This window comes from Populus trichocarpa, chromosome 14 (genome assembly GCF_000002775.5).
Source record: "Populus trichocarpa isolate Nisqually-1 chromosome 14, P.trichocarpa_v4.1, whole genome shotgun sequence".
Classification (NCBI taxonomy): Eukaryota; Viridiplantae; Streptophyta; class Magnoliopsida; order Malpighiales; family Salicaceae; genus Populus; species Populus trichocarpa.
The window spans coordinates 12,764,023-12,784,161 of NC_037298.2; the positions used below are offsets into that span (position 1 = coordinate 12,764,023).

Here is a 20,139-nt window from a genome sequence, read left to right on the forward strand (position 1 = left end):
GTTATTATTGTAGTATTTGCAGAAGTAATTTCAATAACAATAATGTCAATGAAAAAATAGTTAGGGTGGATATGGAGATTGAGAGAATTACCATTAGCGGTACAAACACACGCATCCATGAATGTTTAAATTTGAAAAATGAATATTTAATAAGCATATTAAAGCTTAAATTTATATAATTAATCTCTTTTCTTCAATCTATCAATTTAAATAACCAATAAGGTTTTTTTTTTATTAGACATGCAATACATGTGCATATACTCAATTTTAACTGATTTTTATTTTTTTTCATAAAAATGGTTTAAAAAGATTGCAATTTCAAAATTATATTTTAAGAAAATGGAAAGAAAAAAATTAAAAATAGATTTAGCCCAAAGATATAAATTATTAGTAGATTTATTATTGTTTTTTATTGTTTAAAGATAAGAGGTGGAGTGACAGGTTGCCACGTAGCACGTCATAGTGAAATAAAAGTAAAAGCTTACGATTTTGTGGCGGCGATGTAATTGTTTGACAGCTAAAAAATAGAAGAGCAAGAACCTTTCTGATTTCCAAACCCCAAATAATACATATAAATTTAGAGGCATAGGGAACCCTCTCGATGCGTGACTGATTGTTGGTTATCTCAATATTCCAATTCCCAGACCTCTTATCCACCGACGCTGCCGCCGCCGCTGCCGCCACCACCACCGCCAGCATGGTCAGTTTATCTCTTCCTCGCCAGCGTCGCTCACAGAATCCGACTCCTTTTTATCACTATTGCTCACTAATTTATACTGTTTTGTAGACTAGTAGAGGAGGAGGAGTTCCCGGAGGAGTAGGCAGAGACCGATTTCGAAGAGAATTTACCTCTTCTCGATTCGAATCGAGTAATAGTAACGGTAAGAGAGGGAATAACCCGCCGTCGAGGCATCTATGGGTGGGGAATTTATCTCACAGTATAGAAGAGACCGATTTGACAGATGAATTCCTGCAATTCGGAGACCTGGATAGCGTTGCATTTCAGCCGGGACGCAGCTATGCTTTTGTTAATTTTAACAAGGAAGAAGATGCGATTGCGGCCATCAAGTCTCTCCAGGGTTATCCTCTCGCCGGCAACCCTCTTAGGATTGAGTTTGCTAAGGCGGTTAGTTTTTGCCACTTTTGTTCTCCTTTTTATTTTCTAGATTTCAGATTCCTTGGAATTCTGCTCTGCTTTTGTATTTGTGCTAAGTGGGTTGTTTTCATGCTCTAATTAAGAAGGACTAAACTCCTCCTCCAGATTAATTAGTTTTCACCATCCAAACAAAGCTGAGTTTAAATTAGATTAGGTGTAAGTAAGGCTTGAATTGCTTCAAGATCACTATTAAAATTGATGGGCAAAGGCTTAGGATTTTGTAGTTTTTCTTTAAAAAAAGAAGAAGAAGAAGAAGAAAAATTCATGGCTGAAAGAAAGATTTGATAAATAAGGTGAAAAAATTCTCCAAACAGAGAGAGAGGTAGTACTATAAGACAAACAATCAGGAAGGAACCACCAGGCACAATTACAAACAAAGAATGTTCGACTTTGCACATTTCTCTGCAGCTTTCCATCACTAGCAGATAAGGTTCCATTCCAATTTTCATTCCCCATTGTTGTGGCTTGAAGTGGGATCCTGTATTCAATTAAAGCACAAACACATAGTCTATTGATCATCGCACTTCTGATAATTGGTATCCATAAATTGTTATATTAATTAATTCAACGACTTATCATAACACATGGCTAATGAGTTTCATGTCAGTTAAAAAGAGTCTTTGCTTTTCCAATCCAACAGTTTCACTTGCTTATCTTGAGTTGAAAGTATACCATCCTAGAAGATCATTGAGCTCGTTTTTCATTTGGCATCAGGGGATCTTCCACACTGTTAGTTATCAACTATAAAACCAGCTTTGTAGCTTTTCACCTGCACATGAGGGTCTTTGCAGATATAGCAAACCTTTAGTCCAAGCTGACAGCCATCCAATTTTGAGTTCTGTGCTTGCTGGATCTGGTAATATGAACATGATATTCGGAGACCAGTCTTCTTAAAATACCTTTATTAATGCTTCAGGGAGGATGATGAAGTTAAAATTTCTGAAATTGGGATTAAGAACATATGAATTCGGTGATTCGATAACAATTAATGGTTGTTCACTCAATCCTCCAAGTTCATTCCTCTCCTTCTCTCCAGATGTCTATTACAGCAGCTAGAACAGGCTGAACAGCAACAATCAAAAGGAAAAATTTATCTAATGGCCTTGCCAAATACTTGAAAATAAGATAACATGAGGGAAGCAGAATCTATGAAACAGTCACATTGTCTTGCACCAATACATGGGGATGTCTCATGGATTTATCCCAGTTTGCAATCTTCATGCACGGCCTTCATAAGACTGGTTTTTAGGTGGTAAGATAACAGATAATAATTATAAAAAAAAATCTCACATGGGGCATTCAAATCCACATCAATTAATAACAGTCATGCTCTGTGCAACTCTGTGGCAACTTTTCGACCTGTATTGAGAACAATCTGTGTGAGTCTACACAACGCAGTGGAGTTTGCTTTGTTTAAAATGCCCAGACTCAAGGGGTTGCATGTTTCATGATTTTGGTAAAGTGACAAACTGCGAACCATTTCTCTCCATGCCTCATTTAACCGAGTAAAATTCGATTCCCAGGGTAGCCCAACAGCAATTATGATGTGATATTTACCAAAAGCCTAGCAGAACATTATAGCGGGTAGCTGTAATCTCTTTCCCCGCTTATTTGTCTGCTCGCATTACTCATCCTCGTAGCAGTTAACTTCTTGTGAGTAAAAAAAAGAATTGAGTATACCAAATTTTTTGTCCAGGAGCTTAGTCTTTCAATAACTGGTTAGCTTCTTCCCTAAATCAATTACGTATCTGATGTTTATGAAAATTGGTTTTGCTTGTCAATCATCCGAGACCCATCTCCTGATGCTAGAATTCTTTTGATCAGATTACGTTTTCTGGGATAGATGGGTGTCTTTGGATCTCATGAAGGTTAATTATGGACGAGTATATTGTTCTCATTTCTTTCTCTTTACTTTTTCCGATGATGCATTTACCAATGCTGTGCTTGATGATTAATTCATGAAAGCTTAGTTGCTTTAAACCTATCAATTTACTTTTTATTGAATTCCAACTGGAAATTAAAATAACATGACTAGTTAAAGAAAGGACTGGTTCCAACACATCTTGATGAGATTCTTATCTCAGGACAAGTCATCAACACCATCACATGATGAAGATTACTTGCAACGGCGAGATGAACAACGCCTTACATTAAGGGGATCCCCTTTCTTGCAGAGGGACTCTAGAGTGCGTAATGCTAGCCCCGAAACTTTTTACCCTGATAAATCCAAGATGAGCGATAATAGTGCAGAACCTAGTGAGGTATTATGGATAGGTTTTCCAGCTTTACTAAAGGTGGATGAAATGATCTTACGGAAGGCTTTTTCACCATTTGGTGAGATTGAAAAGATCACTGTATTTCCAGGTCGTAGTTATGCTTTTGTGAGGTTCACAAATCTAACATCAGCTTGCAGGGCAAAAGAAACTCTTCAGGGGAAATTATTTGGCAACCCTCGTGTGCATATTTGTTTTGCCAAGAATGAAGCTGGGTCTTCAAATAGTGGAAGGACCCCGCTTTCTCCGCATTACAAGCCAAACAGTCGCCAAGGAGGCCCTGAGAACTTCTGGCAGGATAGGAATTTTGGGAGCACAGCTACAGATCCCAGTATTAGATCTCCTCGTTTCAACTCAGATTTGGATCCTGCGGATTCTGATGTCTATGGCCTTAACAGGAAGGGAACCTTGCACCAGGTTGGAAACGGTGCATTTGATAACTGGAGGTTTGGAGAAGAACTAGGACCACCACCAGATGTGTATGAACGACATGGTAGTCCTACAAGAGGGAGGGATGCCCACTTCCATGAATTTGCTAAAAAAAATCCTCAGAAAGGTCCCTTTTATGAAGAACCATGGGATTTACCAGAAGATTCCTATCTGTATCATGAAGCCAAGAAGTTGAAGACAGGCTCCTTTCCTCCTGACAAGGAACTTCCAGAGTATCCTTACTCTGATTTAGAACAGGAAAGAAGGGCTTTCCCTAGGGCATTTTCTGATTTTCCCCAACCAGAGGCATTTGATAAGAACCTGGAAGCTGGACCTTTTGGATACACACCAATCCAAGACCGGCCAATCAATTTATCACTTCCTCATGGAGAAAGGAGTGACCCCTGGAAGGTATCTTATGACAATTTCCAGGCTGGCTCTGGTTCTCTGCCCACAAATCGCACTGAGAGGAAAAGATTCACCCCTGAACCAGAACCATCCTCTTTGAAGTTATGGAAATGGGAAGGGACTATAGCAAAGGGAGGGACTCCTGTCTGTCATGCTCGCTGCTTTCCCGTGGGAAAAGCGCTAGACTTTATGTTGTAAGTAGTAAATAACCCTTCTCTTCAAGCTTTCACTTATGCACAGATTAGCTTTGATATCAGCCAAGTGGCTACTTCATTCTTGCCCACTTGTTCTATTTGTAGTGATTATGATGCAAATTACAATGCATCTTTAAGTCTTGAAATCCTCTGCCCTTGTATCATAATTTTCAGTTATTGATCTGTGAGCCCACAGTAAAAAAATCAACATGTTTTTTTCTACCCAACCAGATTTGGTTCAACTACTGTAATGTCTGCTACTAGGCAGATTTTGAAACTTTCGAGGCAGAATTTTTCCTGATATCAAATTATTTTCATGGATATCATCTGACTATGAACTTAATCTGATGGTGCAATTCGTCATATTGATGTTTCAATATATTTGTTACATGACTCTTTTCAAAACTTTATGTAAAGATAATATATCTCCAAGAGATGTTCTAAAACCGTACACGTGCAGTTTTTGTGGGGACACAAAATGCACTTTTGTGATAATTGACAATTTCATCGTGTAGCTCAGCTATTTTTCCACCTGCTCAGTGAACTTGTGTTCTGATTTACTGTGTAACATTGACATTGATTCTGCAGGCCTGATTTCCTGGATTGCACTGCAAGAACTGGTCTAGACATGCTTGCAAAACACTACTATCAAGCAGCTTCTGCTTGGGTTGTATTCTTTGTCCCTGCTAGTGATGCAGATATGGGATACTACAATGAACTCATGCACTATCTGGAGGAGAAGCAGCGTGCAGCAGTTGCTAAATTGGATGATAAGACCACCTTGTTTCTTGTACCTCCATCTGATTTCTCAGAGAAAGTACTGAGAGTACCTGGCAAATTGAGCATATCTGGTGTTATTTTGAGGTTAGAGAATTCTGGTTCAAATCTTGGGCCTGTTCACCATCCAAATGAAAAAAGGGATATGAATATACTGCCATTTCACAGGGATCCATCGTATCCAAAGCCACCAACACATTCAGGTCAGTTTCCTGCAATGGTGTCTTTTTCAGATTTGAGTAGATCAGGAGGTGATCCAGCTTTCCTAGGGAATGTGGCTTCAACAGCTCCACCTGTGGCATTTTCGGGTCCGGCCCATCCTGCTGGAAGTATATCTGATTCCTACAATGAGAGTAGGCATCATTATCCTCTCCAACAGCAGAACTCCACATTGAGGCCCAACTGGTCTCCTCACCATTCCCAGAGCATTGTTTCTGGTAATAGAAATGTACCATCACAAGCATCCAATACTGCTGTTGATCCTGTTATTCCAGAGCATCACTCAGTCCTGCCAAGGACAGTGCAAGAAAATGGCCCTGCACATTTTGCAAGTGGAATGTCAACCAATCCAGTGTCTGGAAACAGCAAGTCGACCTTTCAGGAAACCAAGCCTTCTGTTCCAGTGTCTTTGCCTATTGCAGGTTTGCAACCACAACAACTTGCACAATTAGCATCATCGCTTCTAGGGCAGCAGAGGCTATTGGGTAATAATTCAAATGGATCTGCTAGTGAGGATTTTAAGCGGACAGTGAATCAGTCTGGCAACCAAGTTGGAATAGCACAGGCACTTGGTTTGCACAAAAATCAAGTGGGCTCTGAGATGCTGACATCTCAGTTTAGTCAATTACAACAGATGCAACAGCAGCAGGTATCAAATGTGCCTACTTCAGTGCCACCCCCAGTTAGAAAAGAGCTTCAGCCAGGGGCTCAGGGTAATCCACGGATGGAAAGTGCTGGCACACAAGAGGAAGCAGATGGAGATCCTCAAAAGCGTCTGCAAGCAACATTACAGCTCGCAGCAGCTCTTCTTCAGCAAATACAACAAGGGAAAGGAACTTGAGTGGTGCCTGATTATGTTGATTCCTTCACTACCACGTGAGTGAAGTAGGTAAAATAGCTTTTCTTCAGATGATGCTACAGAATGTCTCAGTAGTAGCACTATTAACCAAAAAAGTATTGCTGCAATTGAGTAATGCCAGTGCTGTATTCTGCTATATTTTGTGTGGCGATGATATGCTGCTTTATGTCTCCTTTCTTTGTTGACTTGATCGGAAGAGTGAGGACTTGTAGCTGCATCAGGGCTCCAGGAAATACCAAGCTCTTATGCAGGTCCATTAAAACTAGATCCATGATTCATCTTTAGTCCTTTTTTTTTTCTCCCTCCAGTTGAATAGAACTATATTAGATCTCTGCATCTGGTTTGGAATATATCATTGCACAGCTAATCTATTCTAAACTTCAAGTGGAAAATTTCAAGTAATTCCACTGATGTTTGTTGCTTAGTCGTGCAAAAATGCTGTGGAAGAAATTAGTTTCGGCAAAAATGCTCTTTGTTAAGCAGGCTATGTAATGAAAGCCTTGGAAGAGCTGGTTAATGGACATGCTTCTCGCTTTTTAAGCCCTTTAATCTTGTGGAGTTCTTTCAATTTTGGTACTTGAAGGCTGGTCGGAGAGCTGCAGCTCCGCCAAAGATTTATTATGGTGTCTGGTTAAGTTTCCCTCAATTTGATTAATTAATTACCAATGTACAATAATTAGTGTTAGATTCAGTGTTGTACTGATGACTATAAGAGTAATGGTGTCCTCAATTTGAGGATTAAAAGTAAATGATGCCTGCTGTTTTTATCAAATTATATGTTGCAGCAAACTGGTGTGCGATCTGTGGAGACTGAGGCTGATCATGTAAAATCGAGTTTAAAAGTAAATGTCCATGGCACATAACATAAGAAAATAGTGAAATTTCAATGATAAAGAGGCAGGCGAGTTACAAAACTTGATAAAAAAAAAAATATCAAAAAAATCTTTTGCGAGTTTTCGGAAATAACTCAAGGTAGTGTAGTGTGATAAATATGTAACTTGGATAATAAAGAGTGAGTTAATTCAGGTTAATTTGCAAAATTTATTATTGAAGTTACGAGATTCGAATAATTTGATAGAAAATAAATTAAAAAAAAATCACAAAATTAATTTTTTTTAAAATAATATCAAACGATGAAATCATAAAAGAAAATATGCAAAAAAAAGGACGTCTACCCGCATTAACTTTTCAAGCTCATGATCTAGGTTATTAGACCAGAAACACCAAATATGAAAAAACCATAAAATCTAATTCCTAACCAATCAAATATTGAAAGATGAAATCGAAAAAATAAATAAATTATGCAAAAGGATCTAAAAAAAATAGCAATTAAAAGAATGAGAGTTAAAATTGAAATAAAAAATAATTTAGGCAAAAATAATTTTTTTAATGGAGGGTTAAATTAAAAAAAGAACAATAAAAATCAAAAGAATGATGACCAAATAAAAAAAATAATTCAGCATAAACTTGGATTGAATGATGAAATCGAAAACCATCAAAACTTTTTACAAAAAACTCAAGAAAAAAATTAAAAATTAAAAGAAGAAGGATGAAATTGAAATATATATGATAAATTAGAATTGAAGGATTAAATTGAAAATAAATAAAACTTTAACAAAAGACCAAAGAAAAAAAATTAGAAATCAAAAAAATAAGTACTAAAGTTGAAATATCAAGATCAAAGAGGACAAACTGTCCAGTCGCTATTGACGCCACACCAGTAGAGAGAAAAAAGGAAGAAAAAGGTCAATCGACGACAAACCACCTCGTTGCCACCGACGTTGCACTGAGAGAAAGGGACATAGTGGCGCATCTAACGACATAACAAAAGGCTATTTTCTTCCACCAGGAGGCGTCACACTCTTCACTCAAAATGCGTGAGTGCCTCCCACACGCTGGCGTGTGCCCTACACGTACCAACAACTTTTTTAAATTAATTAATTTTTAATTGATGCTAAAAGATAAAAATATATTTAATTACTCCGGTAATTACAAAATAAAATTCTAAAAGAAAAGACCAAAACATCCCAAAACCTAAGTTTTAATTTTCTTATCCCAAGGGCATACTTGTCAATTTATTGTACGTGATTAATTTATTGTACATGATTAATGAAAAGATATTTATACTCTTTTTTGCTAGTTTCATAAAAAAAAAATTATTCTAGAGCAATGGGATCATTTTATTATGCTTAAAAAGATGAAAAATACAAACAATTCTTTAATAACTAATATCTCATGTGAAAAATAAAAACATTTTTGACACAAAGTCAATTGATTTTTAAAAAAGAAAGAGTAAAATATCATTTTGTTGTTATATTATAATGAATAATATATTGAGTCTAAGAGTATAATGTTTTTACCTTTCATCATTCAAAATTAATTGCTGCAACTTACATCCTAGTTCAAGTCTTCATCGATCAGGTGGATTTATATGCTCGGGTTGAGACGAGGTGATATTTTTCATTTTAAGTTGTCGGTTGTCCATGTTCTGACAACTAAAAAGACTGATCTTTATATCAATAGACTTTATTTGTCTGAAGTAATTTTATTTGTCTAAAAACCAAATATTCTAATAAAAAACCCAAGTAAAAAATAGAGAGAGTTGGTAAGATAAAAAGATTTTAGATAGAGAGATATCTTATCCCCGAGTATTTTTTACATTTGTTCTTATTGCTTTTTTATATTTATTAAGTAAAGAACACGAAACAAAAGAGTTACATTTTTTTGTAGGAAAAAAAATTAGAAAAGAAGAAATTATACTAATAAATTATTTTGTTTCAAAAGAGTTTATATTACTACTCTTCTTACAAAAAAATAAATTAATTACCATATAATTAAATAAAAAATATTAAAAGGTTCCATCTTTATTTACTTTATCTCTTAATTTTTGTTTTTAATTAGTATTAACAATATTTTTTAACATTTATTAATTTATACATATCATTCTTAATTTGTTTTATTAAACAAAGTCATCAAACTTCCAGTTAAATATATATAAAAAAACATTGATTTTAAAAATTGTGTTGACAACCCCTGCATTTTTTTATTTTTTATTTTTGTGTTAAAAAAATCTCATCCAACCCTTAGCTAAGCATAGTTCAACTAACTAGTGAGTGCATCCTAAAATTAACAATTATTGTTAGTTGCAAAATTTCAGTGATTTGCACGGATCAATTGCTTCTTTCTGTTAATTGCTATATATATATATATATATATATAAAAGTATCCAACAAAACACAGAGAAAGCAATCCCACTTTTCACTACATCCACTACTTCTGGTTTGGCCCTGCAGTGGAAGGGAGGGGGAGAGGGAAAAAAACAAATGAAAAGCATGGACGTGAGGAATTCTATTGCCTTTATTCTATCAAGTAAAAAAGAAACACAACCTATTTGGGGATATAGCTCAAGTTACTAACGAACAAAAGAATATGCACTTGCATGCCGACTAGTGTGGTCTCTGTATAGTTTAAGGTAAACCACAGTACTTGAATATAAGATCACCAAAAAAACTGACATTGAAAGGTTTGTTGCCCTGCTGCTGCTGCTGTACAGATGTTTCAACCGCTAAACATAGAAGTAGGTAGATGTCTCTGTTGCGTTCGCCGTGTTGCAAAGAATAGATCGAGCTTCAATTACAGAGCGAGGGGGCTCTAGATCCTTCTCTTGAAGTGAGTTTCCTAGCAGTCTCTGCATTTGCGAAGCAAATGTGTCATCCAGTATCTGCAAAAGAAAACCATGAAGAAACTAGCATGTGAGATGGTCAGAATTGACAAATCATGGAATGCCCAGATATGAACTCCAAGACCTACCCCAAGTGCATAGCAGGAACCATTATACCACACTTTGTTCTCCTTCCTGCTCTCAAGAAACTTCAAAACGATCTAGAACATTACACAGTTAAAGCATCAGGATAGCGGATAGAAATAAAATAACCCCGGTGAAGTGCGGAATTTAGATAAAAATGTTACTCTACCTCTCCCATCCTATCCCAGAATCCACGACATGTTGCGACAAATATCCGGCTAGCAAAAACATCATGCAAATTGGATATACAATCAATGAGCTGTGAACTTAGAATCTGCATTCTTTCACGGACCTCAGCCTCTCCATCTTCTTCCCTTATGTCCTCCAAAATTCTTTTTAGTCGTGTGCTTCGACTAGCTTGCACCTGGAAGAATTGTGATTTCATTAATGTTACAGTTTCTCTTTTTGCATTCTAAAAACACCAACCACGGCAAGAGGAAGAAGGATCCGTTAAGATGATTAACCAAGTAAAATTATCATCAACTAGTAGTATATGATGAGCATGCAAAATTCCATAGTATTCAGGAATGCAAGTAATACACAACATATCCTCAAATGCAATGTTACCTAATGATCAGGCACAGAATCAATCCCTTGATAGCAAATTGACTATTGAATAAATGACCAGCATTACTGATCATCTCAAGGAAATTAGATTTTTAGATTTACAACTACCACTGATACAATGGAACTCAGATAATGGATAGAAGCTTACATTGTTAACGAGCTTCTCCACTGTTGCCTGCAAGTAATTTTTGTGTTTTGTTCTCAACAGAACAGTAATTCCATTCATCTGCTCCCCGCAAATTGACTTTTTATCTCCCACGAGAGGTAGATAGGAAGCCCAGGACTTAAAAATGTCCTCCACTCTACAATGTAAGACATCAAGGATTCTCTTGATTGTATTCAGAAAAATTCCCAACTGCCACAAGAAAATATTGGTGAGTTGTAAATGGACACAATGGAGTGCAAAACATCTGTGTTTGTGTGTGGGATGTTCATGTTTGCACCACTCACTTGATTAGGTACAGAATAAAGTGTTGTTGATTGTCTTCTTGTCAGCTTTTGGACATGCATATTAAGCCTCTTTGGAATGCTATCTTTCAAAGGAGTCAAGATGTCATTGTATTGCTTCTCCAAAGCTTTAACTATTGCTCTTTCCACATCAGCAACAGCCTTTGACAAGATTGAGAATAAAAAAATGAAAATTAGCTGTGACACAAAAATTAGTATACAAGCGCAAAAAAACATCCATATATTGGTTTCCAGACATGCCTAAGTGAGCACATGTGGAGAAGAGGAAGAACAAGTACTAAAGGCTTCTCTCTAGTAACTTGCTAAATCTTGCAAAAGATAGTCAATACTTACATTTTCCAAAATCAAGGAGTACCGAGGCCATCGGTTGATCACCACTTCGTACTCAATAAGTGCATCTTTGATTCTCTCATACATTTCTTCAGCGAATGGAGAAGTGGAATGATTCGTCATTACTCCAGCCCATGGCACCTGCAAGAGGTAGTTAATGGTTAGAGCATTGAAAGAAAATCCTCATTTTCAATTGAAAGTACAACTGGTTTTACTTTTGTTTCATGTGTGTGTGTTGGGGGCAAAGGGATGAGAACGGGAGGGATTATGTTCTATGAACAAACATAGGACAATTGCTTTGAACTTGAATTTGGAGACCACCCTCGCTTCCACAATTTTTCACATGAAGGAAGAGGAAGTATGACAGGTACCTTTTCTGCTTTGCAAAGTTCAAGCAAGTTAATTTGCATATCCTGCACCCAGACCATTATGTAACTATGAAACAATCCCCTCGAATCTACGCCACCTTGCACTGGACTGAAACAAACAAAATATAAAATATGAGAGAGCTTCAACTTCTACATCTACAGTGGGTTGTAAATTATTTTGATACCATGTTCGGACTACATTATTAATGACACTTCATCTTCAATTTTCTTTGTGGGAACATATTAAAACTCGTTCTACTTGAAACCAAAACATATTTTGTATTTTTTTCTATCACTAACCTGATATTCCATAACTCAAGATCCCGTTCAAAATCAGCAATTGCTATCAGTAGTTCATTTACATGTGGTTGCGGGCTAGATGGAGGACATGCAGAGAGAAAAATTCTAAGCCTGTTACACAACTCAGTGCTATAAACTGCAGCAGCGATGTTTGACAAGTCGATTGAACTGAAAATAGAGAAATGTGTTAAGATAAGCATAAAATGATCAATTAAGAAGTTCATTGCATGCAATATTTGCTCAATACTTTGCCTACAACTAACTTGAGAATGAAAGTCACAATGACTAGGGAAGAAAGTTTCGAATTTGTCGCGAGTGAAGAAAGAACGATATAAAAATCTCTAGTTTGGTGAAACTAATCTCGAGCAAAAGGGAGCAAATTGTCTTTTGTAAGGTTTAAGGGTTAGGGTTTTCATAGAAGCAAAATATGTAGTGCTCATTAGTTAAAACTTCAACTTAAGATCATTTTGGGTCATATCAGCTAATGAGGGGATATAATATTCACGTAAGAAAGAAAGATACCAATACCTTGGGAGTAGATGCTGGTTGTGGATCCTGATGTCTGCCTGAATTTCCTTCCCAATATTCAGACACAAATTTTTCATTTTTAAATAGGCTGTGGAGATAGTTATAGAGTCTAAGAGGAAGCCTTCAGAGTTGCCAGAAACAAACTCATCAGTCTCTACCATGTGTTTTCGACATCTCTTCTTCGCTGCTGTCTGTAAAAAATATTTATTCAATTTAGAGTTGTATCGTGCTAATATGTTATATGTTGCGAAAATAGGATGAATAGACTTCTAGTTCCAACACATGATTTCAAAGCACAAATGCAGTCAGTGGACGAAAATCAGTGCGAATTTGGGTACCATAAGACCCTTTCTTAGCTGATCTCTAACATTCATGTAACTCAAATGTGAGAGTGTTTTTGTATGAGGACATTTACTCGATTTTTGTATGAGAACATTTCATGTAACTTTTGTGAGAAGGTCTAATTGAAGACTTGGAAGATTAAGAGGCTGAAGATTGCACAATAAACATCCCTATGCTTGTTAGGTTCATTGAGAACATTGATGTCAACTTTAATTTACCTGCAAATAGTTCCTCAGCATAGTCTGCGCATCTTGAGATAGTATGTCATGGAGTAGGGTGTAGACTTTAACAGCTTCACCTAGAGCTGGTGCTGCAGACTCTTGCATCGGGTTGAACAGGTCTGCCAACCCTGTGGGTGAGTTTTCATCCAGTGATTTGTAGTTCTCAAAAACTTGTGCCAAGAGACTCTCAATTCGTGTTTCGCAATCTAAAAATATACTTTTCTGCAGTAATACAATGAGGACAGTAAGAGTTATTTCTTTGGTGCACTGGGACAATTTATAAAGCATAGAATAAAAGGTGAATTTCAGATAAGATGGTAGCACCCATGCCATGCTCTTCCCTATCATTGGAAGCCATGCAAGCCAATTTCTAGAAAACATTAACACAACAATAGCAAAAAAAAATAACAAGATGTCAACTAGCTTGGTTGGCAATGGATATATATATAAAAAGAAAAACCCTCAACAACCATCCAAAAACTGATGACCGAGCATAACATTCAGATTCTTACTAAATTCTTTTCATAGCATCTTCATATTTATGTATCATTCATGTCAAGTGTTTTCTTTCTTCATTGTTCAAACAGTTACCTAAAAAGTTAAAAGAAATAGAAGTGTTGCAGGGTGTCTACTACAATCACAAACACAAAAGGATGATCTCGCCAAATTCATGGACTGGTCATGGTAGAGCCAACCTTCAGCAAGGGAAATCCTCTGTGAACTTGCTTCTTCCATGTCCCAAACAAACCATAATTGGAGTGGCACAATCCATTCTCATCAGTAAGAGAACCACAAAAGCTTTTTTGCCTAATTATCCTTGCCAAAATATAAGGCCTGTTTAAACTATTTGAGAGTTTAGCTTCGTTAACTTGGTTTCCAATTACTATTTCAGCTTTTGCTTCTATTCATTTTGTCACTAACAGTGAAAATTAAATACAAATTGTACTTAGCATATAAATTATCTTCTGTGAATTTGCTTCTTCCATGTTCCAAACAAACCATAACTGGAGTGGCAAAATCCTTTCTTATCAGTAAGAGAACCACGAAAAGCTTTTTTGCCTAATATACTTGCCAAAATATAAGGCCTATTTAAACTATTTGAGAGTTTAGCTTCGTTAACTTGCATCAAATTGATATTTCAGCTTTTTTCTATTCATTTTGTCACTGACGATGAAAATTAAATATAAATTATACTTTTATAGCATAAAAAAGAGAGGGGGGGGGGCATTAGGTTTCATCCAAATTAGCATCAAAAGCAAAGTTCCCTGAATTCGGTGTGTTGAGTGCTAGCTACTTAAATAGGTTATTTTTCATTTTCTGGTTTGATTTTGAAGTTAATAGAACGCTTGGATATGCATTCAAGAGATTATTTGTAAGTAGTGTATGTAATCTCAGCAATTATTAGGAGCCTACCTCTTGCACGGTTAAACTCTTCTCACTCCTAGCCTTCATAATGGGTACAAGTAACTCATTGACAAGCTCCAAGCAGTCTTTCTTTGGAAGGGCCACATCCATGACCCGTGAAAGATATCTAGAAAGAAATTTAGACAAGTTAAGATATGGAAGGAAATAGAAAGATAAAGGTAAAAATGAACAACTAGACCCACTGAGATATTCAATAAATTTGCAGTTATAAGCACCTCAATTTTGTATATGAATCAGAAACTCCATAATAATCTGCAAATTCAATCAACAGCCACTTCCAAGATCCATGTAATCTCAAATTTCGAGAATGAAAAAGCTGTGCGTGCATAGCAGCCTCCAGTAGTAGATCATAAGCTATTGTTTCCACAACAGGACCACTCTGTATATTATTAACAGCACAAAAAAATGAAATTATGGAAGTAAAACATGGCAAGCACTGCATCATGGAAGCACCTTGTATAATAGTAATAAGCACACACTTGTAGACCACATGAAAGCACTTGACAATGCATGCACACTGCAAATGATATGCAAGAAGACAGCCTGCACAAGCACTCATTTACATTCACATGCTCGTAATTCTAGCACTTGAACATTGAATTTATACTAAAAATGGAAAAGACAAAACAGCATAATTGCTACCACAAAATTATTCCAAAAGAAGGCATAAAGATAAACAGGTATTATCTATTCGGCTAATTTGAGTTGAAAGAACTGAAACCTTAATATTATTAGTCTCATCCTGTGTAATAGTACTGCCAATGAAGAGTTGTATCTTCCCAACACATTCTTGATCTTCATGGTATAAGGGCCACCATCGAATTCTATCACTCTGCATAATTTGAATAATCACATCATCTAAAGTAATTATTTATACTTACAAGTACCTCATGCTGGAAGATACAGGAAAAAGATACATACAGGATTATCATTGAAAGATGAAATAGCAATTGTAGCTCGGCCTTGGAGTGACTTTTTTGTATCTTGTACCTCTACCAAAAGTGCTTCCCCTTCACTTTCTGGAAAACTGAATTACGTAAACATGTGAGATTTTCCCATTCCATGTAGAACAATTATACCGGAAATTATACAGTCCTTTGTTTTGTGAGGGTGATCAGTGGTTTTACTTTGTCAACCATATGATTTTCATAAGTATAAAATTGATAGATGAACAGAAATGAAAATCTTTTGGGCCATATATCATATTACAAGGTACATTAATGGCCCAATCTGCTAGCCTTTCAATTGAGACTGAGCTGTCTACAATTTTTACCATCTCATGCTAATATTTTTTTTGTAGTAAAAAAAAAACCTCATAGCAGCCAACTGTATGACAAGTTGAAAGTAAGTTCAGAACTTACAAGATGTGGTAATCCCCACTTCCTGGGTGTAAACAAATAGCAGAACCTGGTTCAACTTGAGAATTTTCAGTAGTACTCTTCAGTTGGAATAAGCATGTCAGTTTCTCTGCAAACCAGAAAAAATAATTTTAACTGTCCATCGAAATAGTGCAGCAGAGAAGTTTCAAAAATTTTGCACAATTCAAAATGCCAAAACAAGTGGAATCCACATGATTGATGTGATTTAAGACAACCACTTGCAGTATCTTCTTTAGGATATAGACAGAATTCATTTACCCTAATGATAATCTGAAAATGTGATTAAAAGTGGATCTGTCGTTAACTTGCTACACGTATATGAGCAATAGACTTTGCAGCCATTTTAATGAAAACACAAACCTTCTGTTGGCACTGGAAACGAAGCTATTTTAAGCGAATTCATGCCAGTTTTCACTAGCGATGAAACATGCTGGACATACTCTTTCCCCATTTGCATGTAGATTGCACTACGCTGGGAGTAAGTGCTCATAAGTTTCCGCCTTGGTATTATCCGGAGTTTCTTTACTGCCAAAGTCACCAAGTGTAATTTAGTTGAATTAAGAAACAATTAAAGCTTAATTTTGGTGGAAAACTATTTTTTCTCATTATTGCATATCCAGTTACTCAGCATTGGACATCCTTTTTGTCTGTCATGACTAAATAATGAATATCCTTGATGTGAATCTACAGATGACTAAATTATGAAAAAAGAATGGAACTGGGAATTTAAAACATGACAGCCAAATTAACAGGACAGAATTAAAGAAAAGAAATTCTAACGCTTCATTCTAATTATTCGACTTCCTTGTGTAGCAATGACACAAGAGATCTTACCTTCAACTCTTATCTTCCCAACAACCTTTTTTGCCTTCAAAGGGCATGTTTGTTCTGCAATTTTAGTTGAGTTGACTGCTACAGGTTGTATACGGCGTGGTTGCAACAAAAATTTGTGTAGTCTACAATATTAATAGCAAAATAAATACCAATCAGAGTTGCATATTAGCCATAAATTAACAAAAAAAAATCACCATTTTTAGTAGCTATATTATATTTTCACCGTATAAGCATAAGGAATCCTACCCAAAAGCACTTCTAAGAATCAGACACTCATCACGCAGAAACTCAGGAGCCTCAGTGCGACCTCTAGCCCAGGCATATAGACATAAGCGGATACATGCATCGTAAGCAATCATAGTTTGCCACGCATATTGACCGCTGCAACAATTAAATTAACCAGCCATCAGAACACACGCTGGCAATGATAGTTGTGTGCATGAAAAAAGAAAAAAACCTGTTCAGATGGATATCAAACAGACTCATAATCCATAAAGGGCAGAAAATGAAAATGTTCCAGACAACATTCAGTCAAAAATCCAGAATTTAAAACAAATTCATTTAGTTTTTATATTCAAATCCTAAAGGGATCAACCAATAGCAAACTTAGAAATTAAACTCCATTAAAATAACTAAAATATCACTATAGCATTAATGAGTTTGAATTTAAATCAGATCATACCCCGTGTTATAACAAGGTGAACGGTCTGATGAACTAGTCTGCCAATAAGGCATCTTTCCTTCCATTTCTCCTGTCATAAAGCTATTTATTCTGCGCCAGAAGATAAAGCAGATTAGTAGTAAGTGACTAACAGAACAAAGAAATGATAATTATAGATGAATTATTAAATGCCTAATGCCACTAATAATTGCAATACCTTTCATCACATTCGGTACTTTGCATAGATTGTGATGTTTGATCAAATAAACCTTCCGCTGATTCTCTTGGCTTGCCAACTCCATACGCAATTTGCTCAGTTTCTGTGTCAAACGTAACATTCCCTTCTTCTCCTCCAATTTCAATTATTGGAGGAGCACTTGGAGTCCCCATCTCCTCCACCGGTCTAAATACATTTGCTTCATTGCTGAAATTATCCTATAATCACATTCACAACCAGCATTAATCACCGGTACTAAAAAAAAAACCGAAGAGATCATCAATCAACAGCAAACACGAACCCAACATACCAATTGTGCATTGCGTAGCTGAACTCTCTCTCGAAGCGAAAAACTACCACCCGGGCCCACCGAATTCTTCTTGGGTGTTCCAGATTTTCTAAACCCTAGATCACCATCAACTTGAGTGGCACTCTTAAGCCTTCTAAAGTGACCAGGCAATTCAATCTTCAAATCCTCCTTCAAAACCCCTCTATTCAACTTGGTTTTAGCAGTAGGCCTATTTCTAGTAACCCCAAAAATCTCCTCCTCATCTTCATCCTGATAACTTTGCATCACAGGCTTCTCCAAGTAATCAAAATCGGAAGGACCTATATCCTCAAAACCATCCTCTTCAGTGTAGTTTCTACGACCAATCTCGTAATCAGAAACTGAAGCCACGCTCACATTATCGTCGTCTTCTTCTTTGTTCTGAAGGCACGGAGAGACTATACTGTGAGGGGTCAGTAACCCAGAATGGAATTTAAGCGGAGGCAATAAATGGGAAGAGCTATTGTAGAAAAATGGAGATTTCGGAAATGGGTTTTCTGCTGCTGCTGGTGGTGATAGCTTCTCTGCTGATAACGGAGATAGCGGAGATCGAACTTTAGGTTGAGATTCTTCTGCATCTGATCCCTGCAGATACATGAATTACTACTATCATTCTCATTAAATAATAAATTTTTGAAAAGAAAGAAAGATCAGCATGCAATACCCGCTTGATCCAGTTAATGGCGGATTCATCCAGACCTTCAGTGAACATTCTTATTCTTTGCTTTTGAGCTTTCTGCTGCCAAGAGAAAGAATCAACGTCTCAAAGATAGAATTAATCAAAAGGAAAAAAAGAAAAGGGGGGGTATGAAGAGATTCAAGGGGCTGTTATTTCCTTTTCCTAATGAGAGGAGAGCTTAGACAAGAAGGTAAAGGAGAAGGGAAGGGAAGGGAGCGTTTTGAAAAGGCAACGGCTAGTTTGAGGCTTCCTTTTTTATATTTAAAAGAAAGAAATAAAAGAATATACATTTCTTTCTATTATATGGTGGCGACTGCGAGTGAGTGAGTTGCCATCCCTCATCGGGTCCCAGATAGAAAGGGAATTATACGGAAAGTGCGTTGTTGTGAAGGGTTAAAAAAGGGAATTTATTGCTTCGTAAATAAATAGGATATTCTGCTGCGCAGGATAATTTTATTTTTTTAAATAATAATTATTTAAAAATATATTAAAATAATTTTAAATAAAAAATAGGTTTTTATAAAATATTATTTGAGCCGTGTTCCTCACACTTAAGTACACCACTTATTGCTTTGTAAATAAATAGGTGATGGAAATATTTGATTTTTAAGTGAAATATAAAATTAAAATAACTATAATTCATAATAATTACCTTTACTAGGTATAAAAAAAAATGTAAATTACACGGTATCATTAAATAACATTAATCACCAAAAACAATTAGAGAATTGACATAAATACTCTTAATTATTATTTAGAAACAAAATAGTTAAATAAATAAAACAGAGTCGAAATTTAAATTATTCATAAAATGAAAATTAATTATTTTTTTATCATATTATTTTTTTAATTCTTCAAGTTTTTAGTTTAAATATTTTTATTAAATAGTAATTTGAATGCATTTTAAATAATAATTATTTAGGGGGTGTTTGTGAATGTAGTAATGGTTGTTTTTTAAAGTATTTTTGCTTGAAAATATATCAGAATAAAGTTTTTTTATTTTTTTAAATTTATTTTTGATATTAATACATCAAAATGATTTGAAAACATCAAAAAATATTAATTTAAAATAAAAAATAAAAAAATTAAATTTCTTTTAAAATATTTTTAAAATATAAAAATAAACTAGAGTCAGTTACAATGTGGGATTCATTAATGAGTTAAGCATTAAAGAGTCAATGTTTTGTTTTTATTGTACTTGGTTATTTTTTAAAGAATTATATTATTTCTTCTGAAAAGTATTAAATTGGTTATTAGTTGTTGTTTTTTTAATAATTGATGTAAAAAATAAATAAATAAATAAATTTTTAATATATTTTCAGTTAAAAATTGAATTAACCTAAAAACTCCAATCCGACATGAAAGGAAACCA

At 35.6% G+C, this 20,139-nt stretch overlaps 2 protein-coding genes across 3 annotated transcripts; one reads left to right on the forward strand and one right to left on the reverse strand.

The window, feature by feature from the left end:
* Positions 1-490: 490 nt before the first annotated feature.
* LOC7456026 (flowering time control protein FPA) lies at positions 491-6,864 on the forward strand. Of its 2 annotated transcripts, XM_024584730.2 has the most exons (5): positions 491-700; positions 788-1,126; positions 3,241-4,460; positions 5,049-5,324; positions 5,406-6,864. In XM_024584730.2, exons 1-5 carry the CDS (start codon positions 698-700, stop codon positions 6,295-6,297), a joined length of 2,730 nt encoding a protein of 909 aa, XP_024440498.1. In that variant the 5' UTR covers positions 491-697; the 3' UTR covers positions 6,298-6,864. The 2 variants fall into 2 exon arrangements, with proteins under 2 accessions (XP_024440498.1, XP_024440497.1); XM_024584729.2 differs by having other exon boundaries at positions 5,049-6,864.
* A 2,790-nt stretch (positions 6,865-9,654) lies between these two features.
* Positions 9,655-19,024, reverse strand: LOC7469350 (uncharacterized). The gene is made up of 22 exons (XM_024584705.2): positions 18,753-19,024; positions 18,071-18,673; positions 17,761-17,978; positions 17,565-17,654; positions 17,129-17,263; positions 16,883-17,004; positions 16,409-16,573; positions 16,031-16,136; positions 15,591-15,696; positions 15,391-15,501; positions 14,885-15,048; positions 14,658-14,775; positions 13,242-13,466; positions 12,682-12,872; positions 12,154-12,321; positions 11,857-11,962; positions 11,489-11,626; positions 11,138-11,296; positions 10,836-11,042; positions 10,290-10,484; positions 10,126-10,197; positions 9,655-10,036 (listed from the first exon to the last, which is right to left on the reverse strand). Exons 1-22 carry the CDS (start codon positions 18,798-18,800, stop codon positions 9,881-9,883), a joined length of 3,603 nt encoding a protein of 1,200 aa, XP_024440473.2. The 5' UTR covers positions 18,801-19,024; the 3' UTR covers positions 9,655-9,880.
* Between the last annotated feature and the right edge of the window lie 1,115 nt (positions 19,025-20,139).

Bases quoted from the DNA above. Each gene is read 5' to 3' on its own strand.
- LOC7456026 (XM_024584729.2), top strand. The intron at 1,127-3,240 runs GTTAGTTTTTGC...TTCTTATCTCAG, and splicing joins GGATTGAGTTTGCTAAGGCG to GACAAGTCATCAACACCATC. The intron at 4,461-5,048 runs GTAAGTAGTAAA...TTGATTCTGCAG, and splicing joins AAAGCGCTAGACTTTATGTT to GCCTGATTTCCTGGATTGCA.
- LOC7469350 (XM_024584705.2), bottom strand. From the start codon at position 18,800: ATGTTCACTGAAGGTCTGGATGAATCCGCCATTAACTGGATCAAGCGG. The intron at 16,574-16,882 runs GTAAGATCTCTT...TGACTTTGGCAG, and splicing joins TGGGAAGATAAGAGTTGAAG to TAAAGAAACTCCGGATAATA. The intron at 14,776-14,884 runs GTGCTTATAACT...ATTTCTTTCTAG, and splicing joins GATTCATATACAAAATTGAG to ATATCTTTCACGGGTCATGG.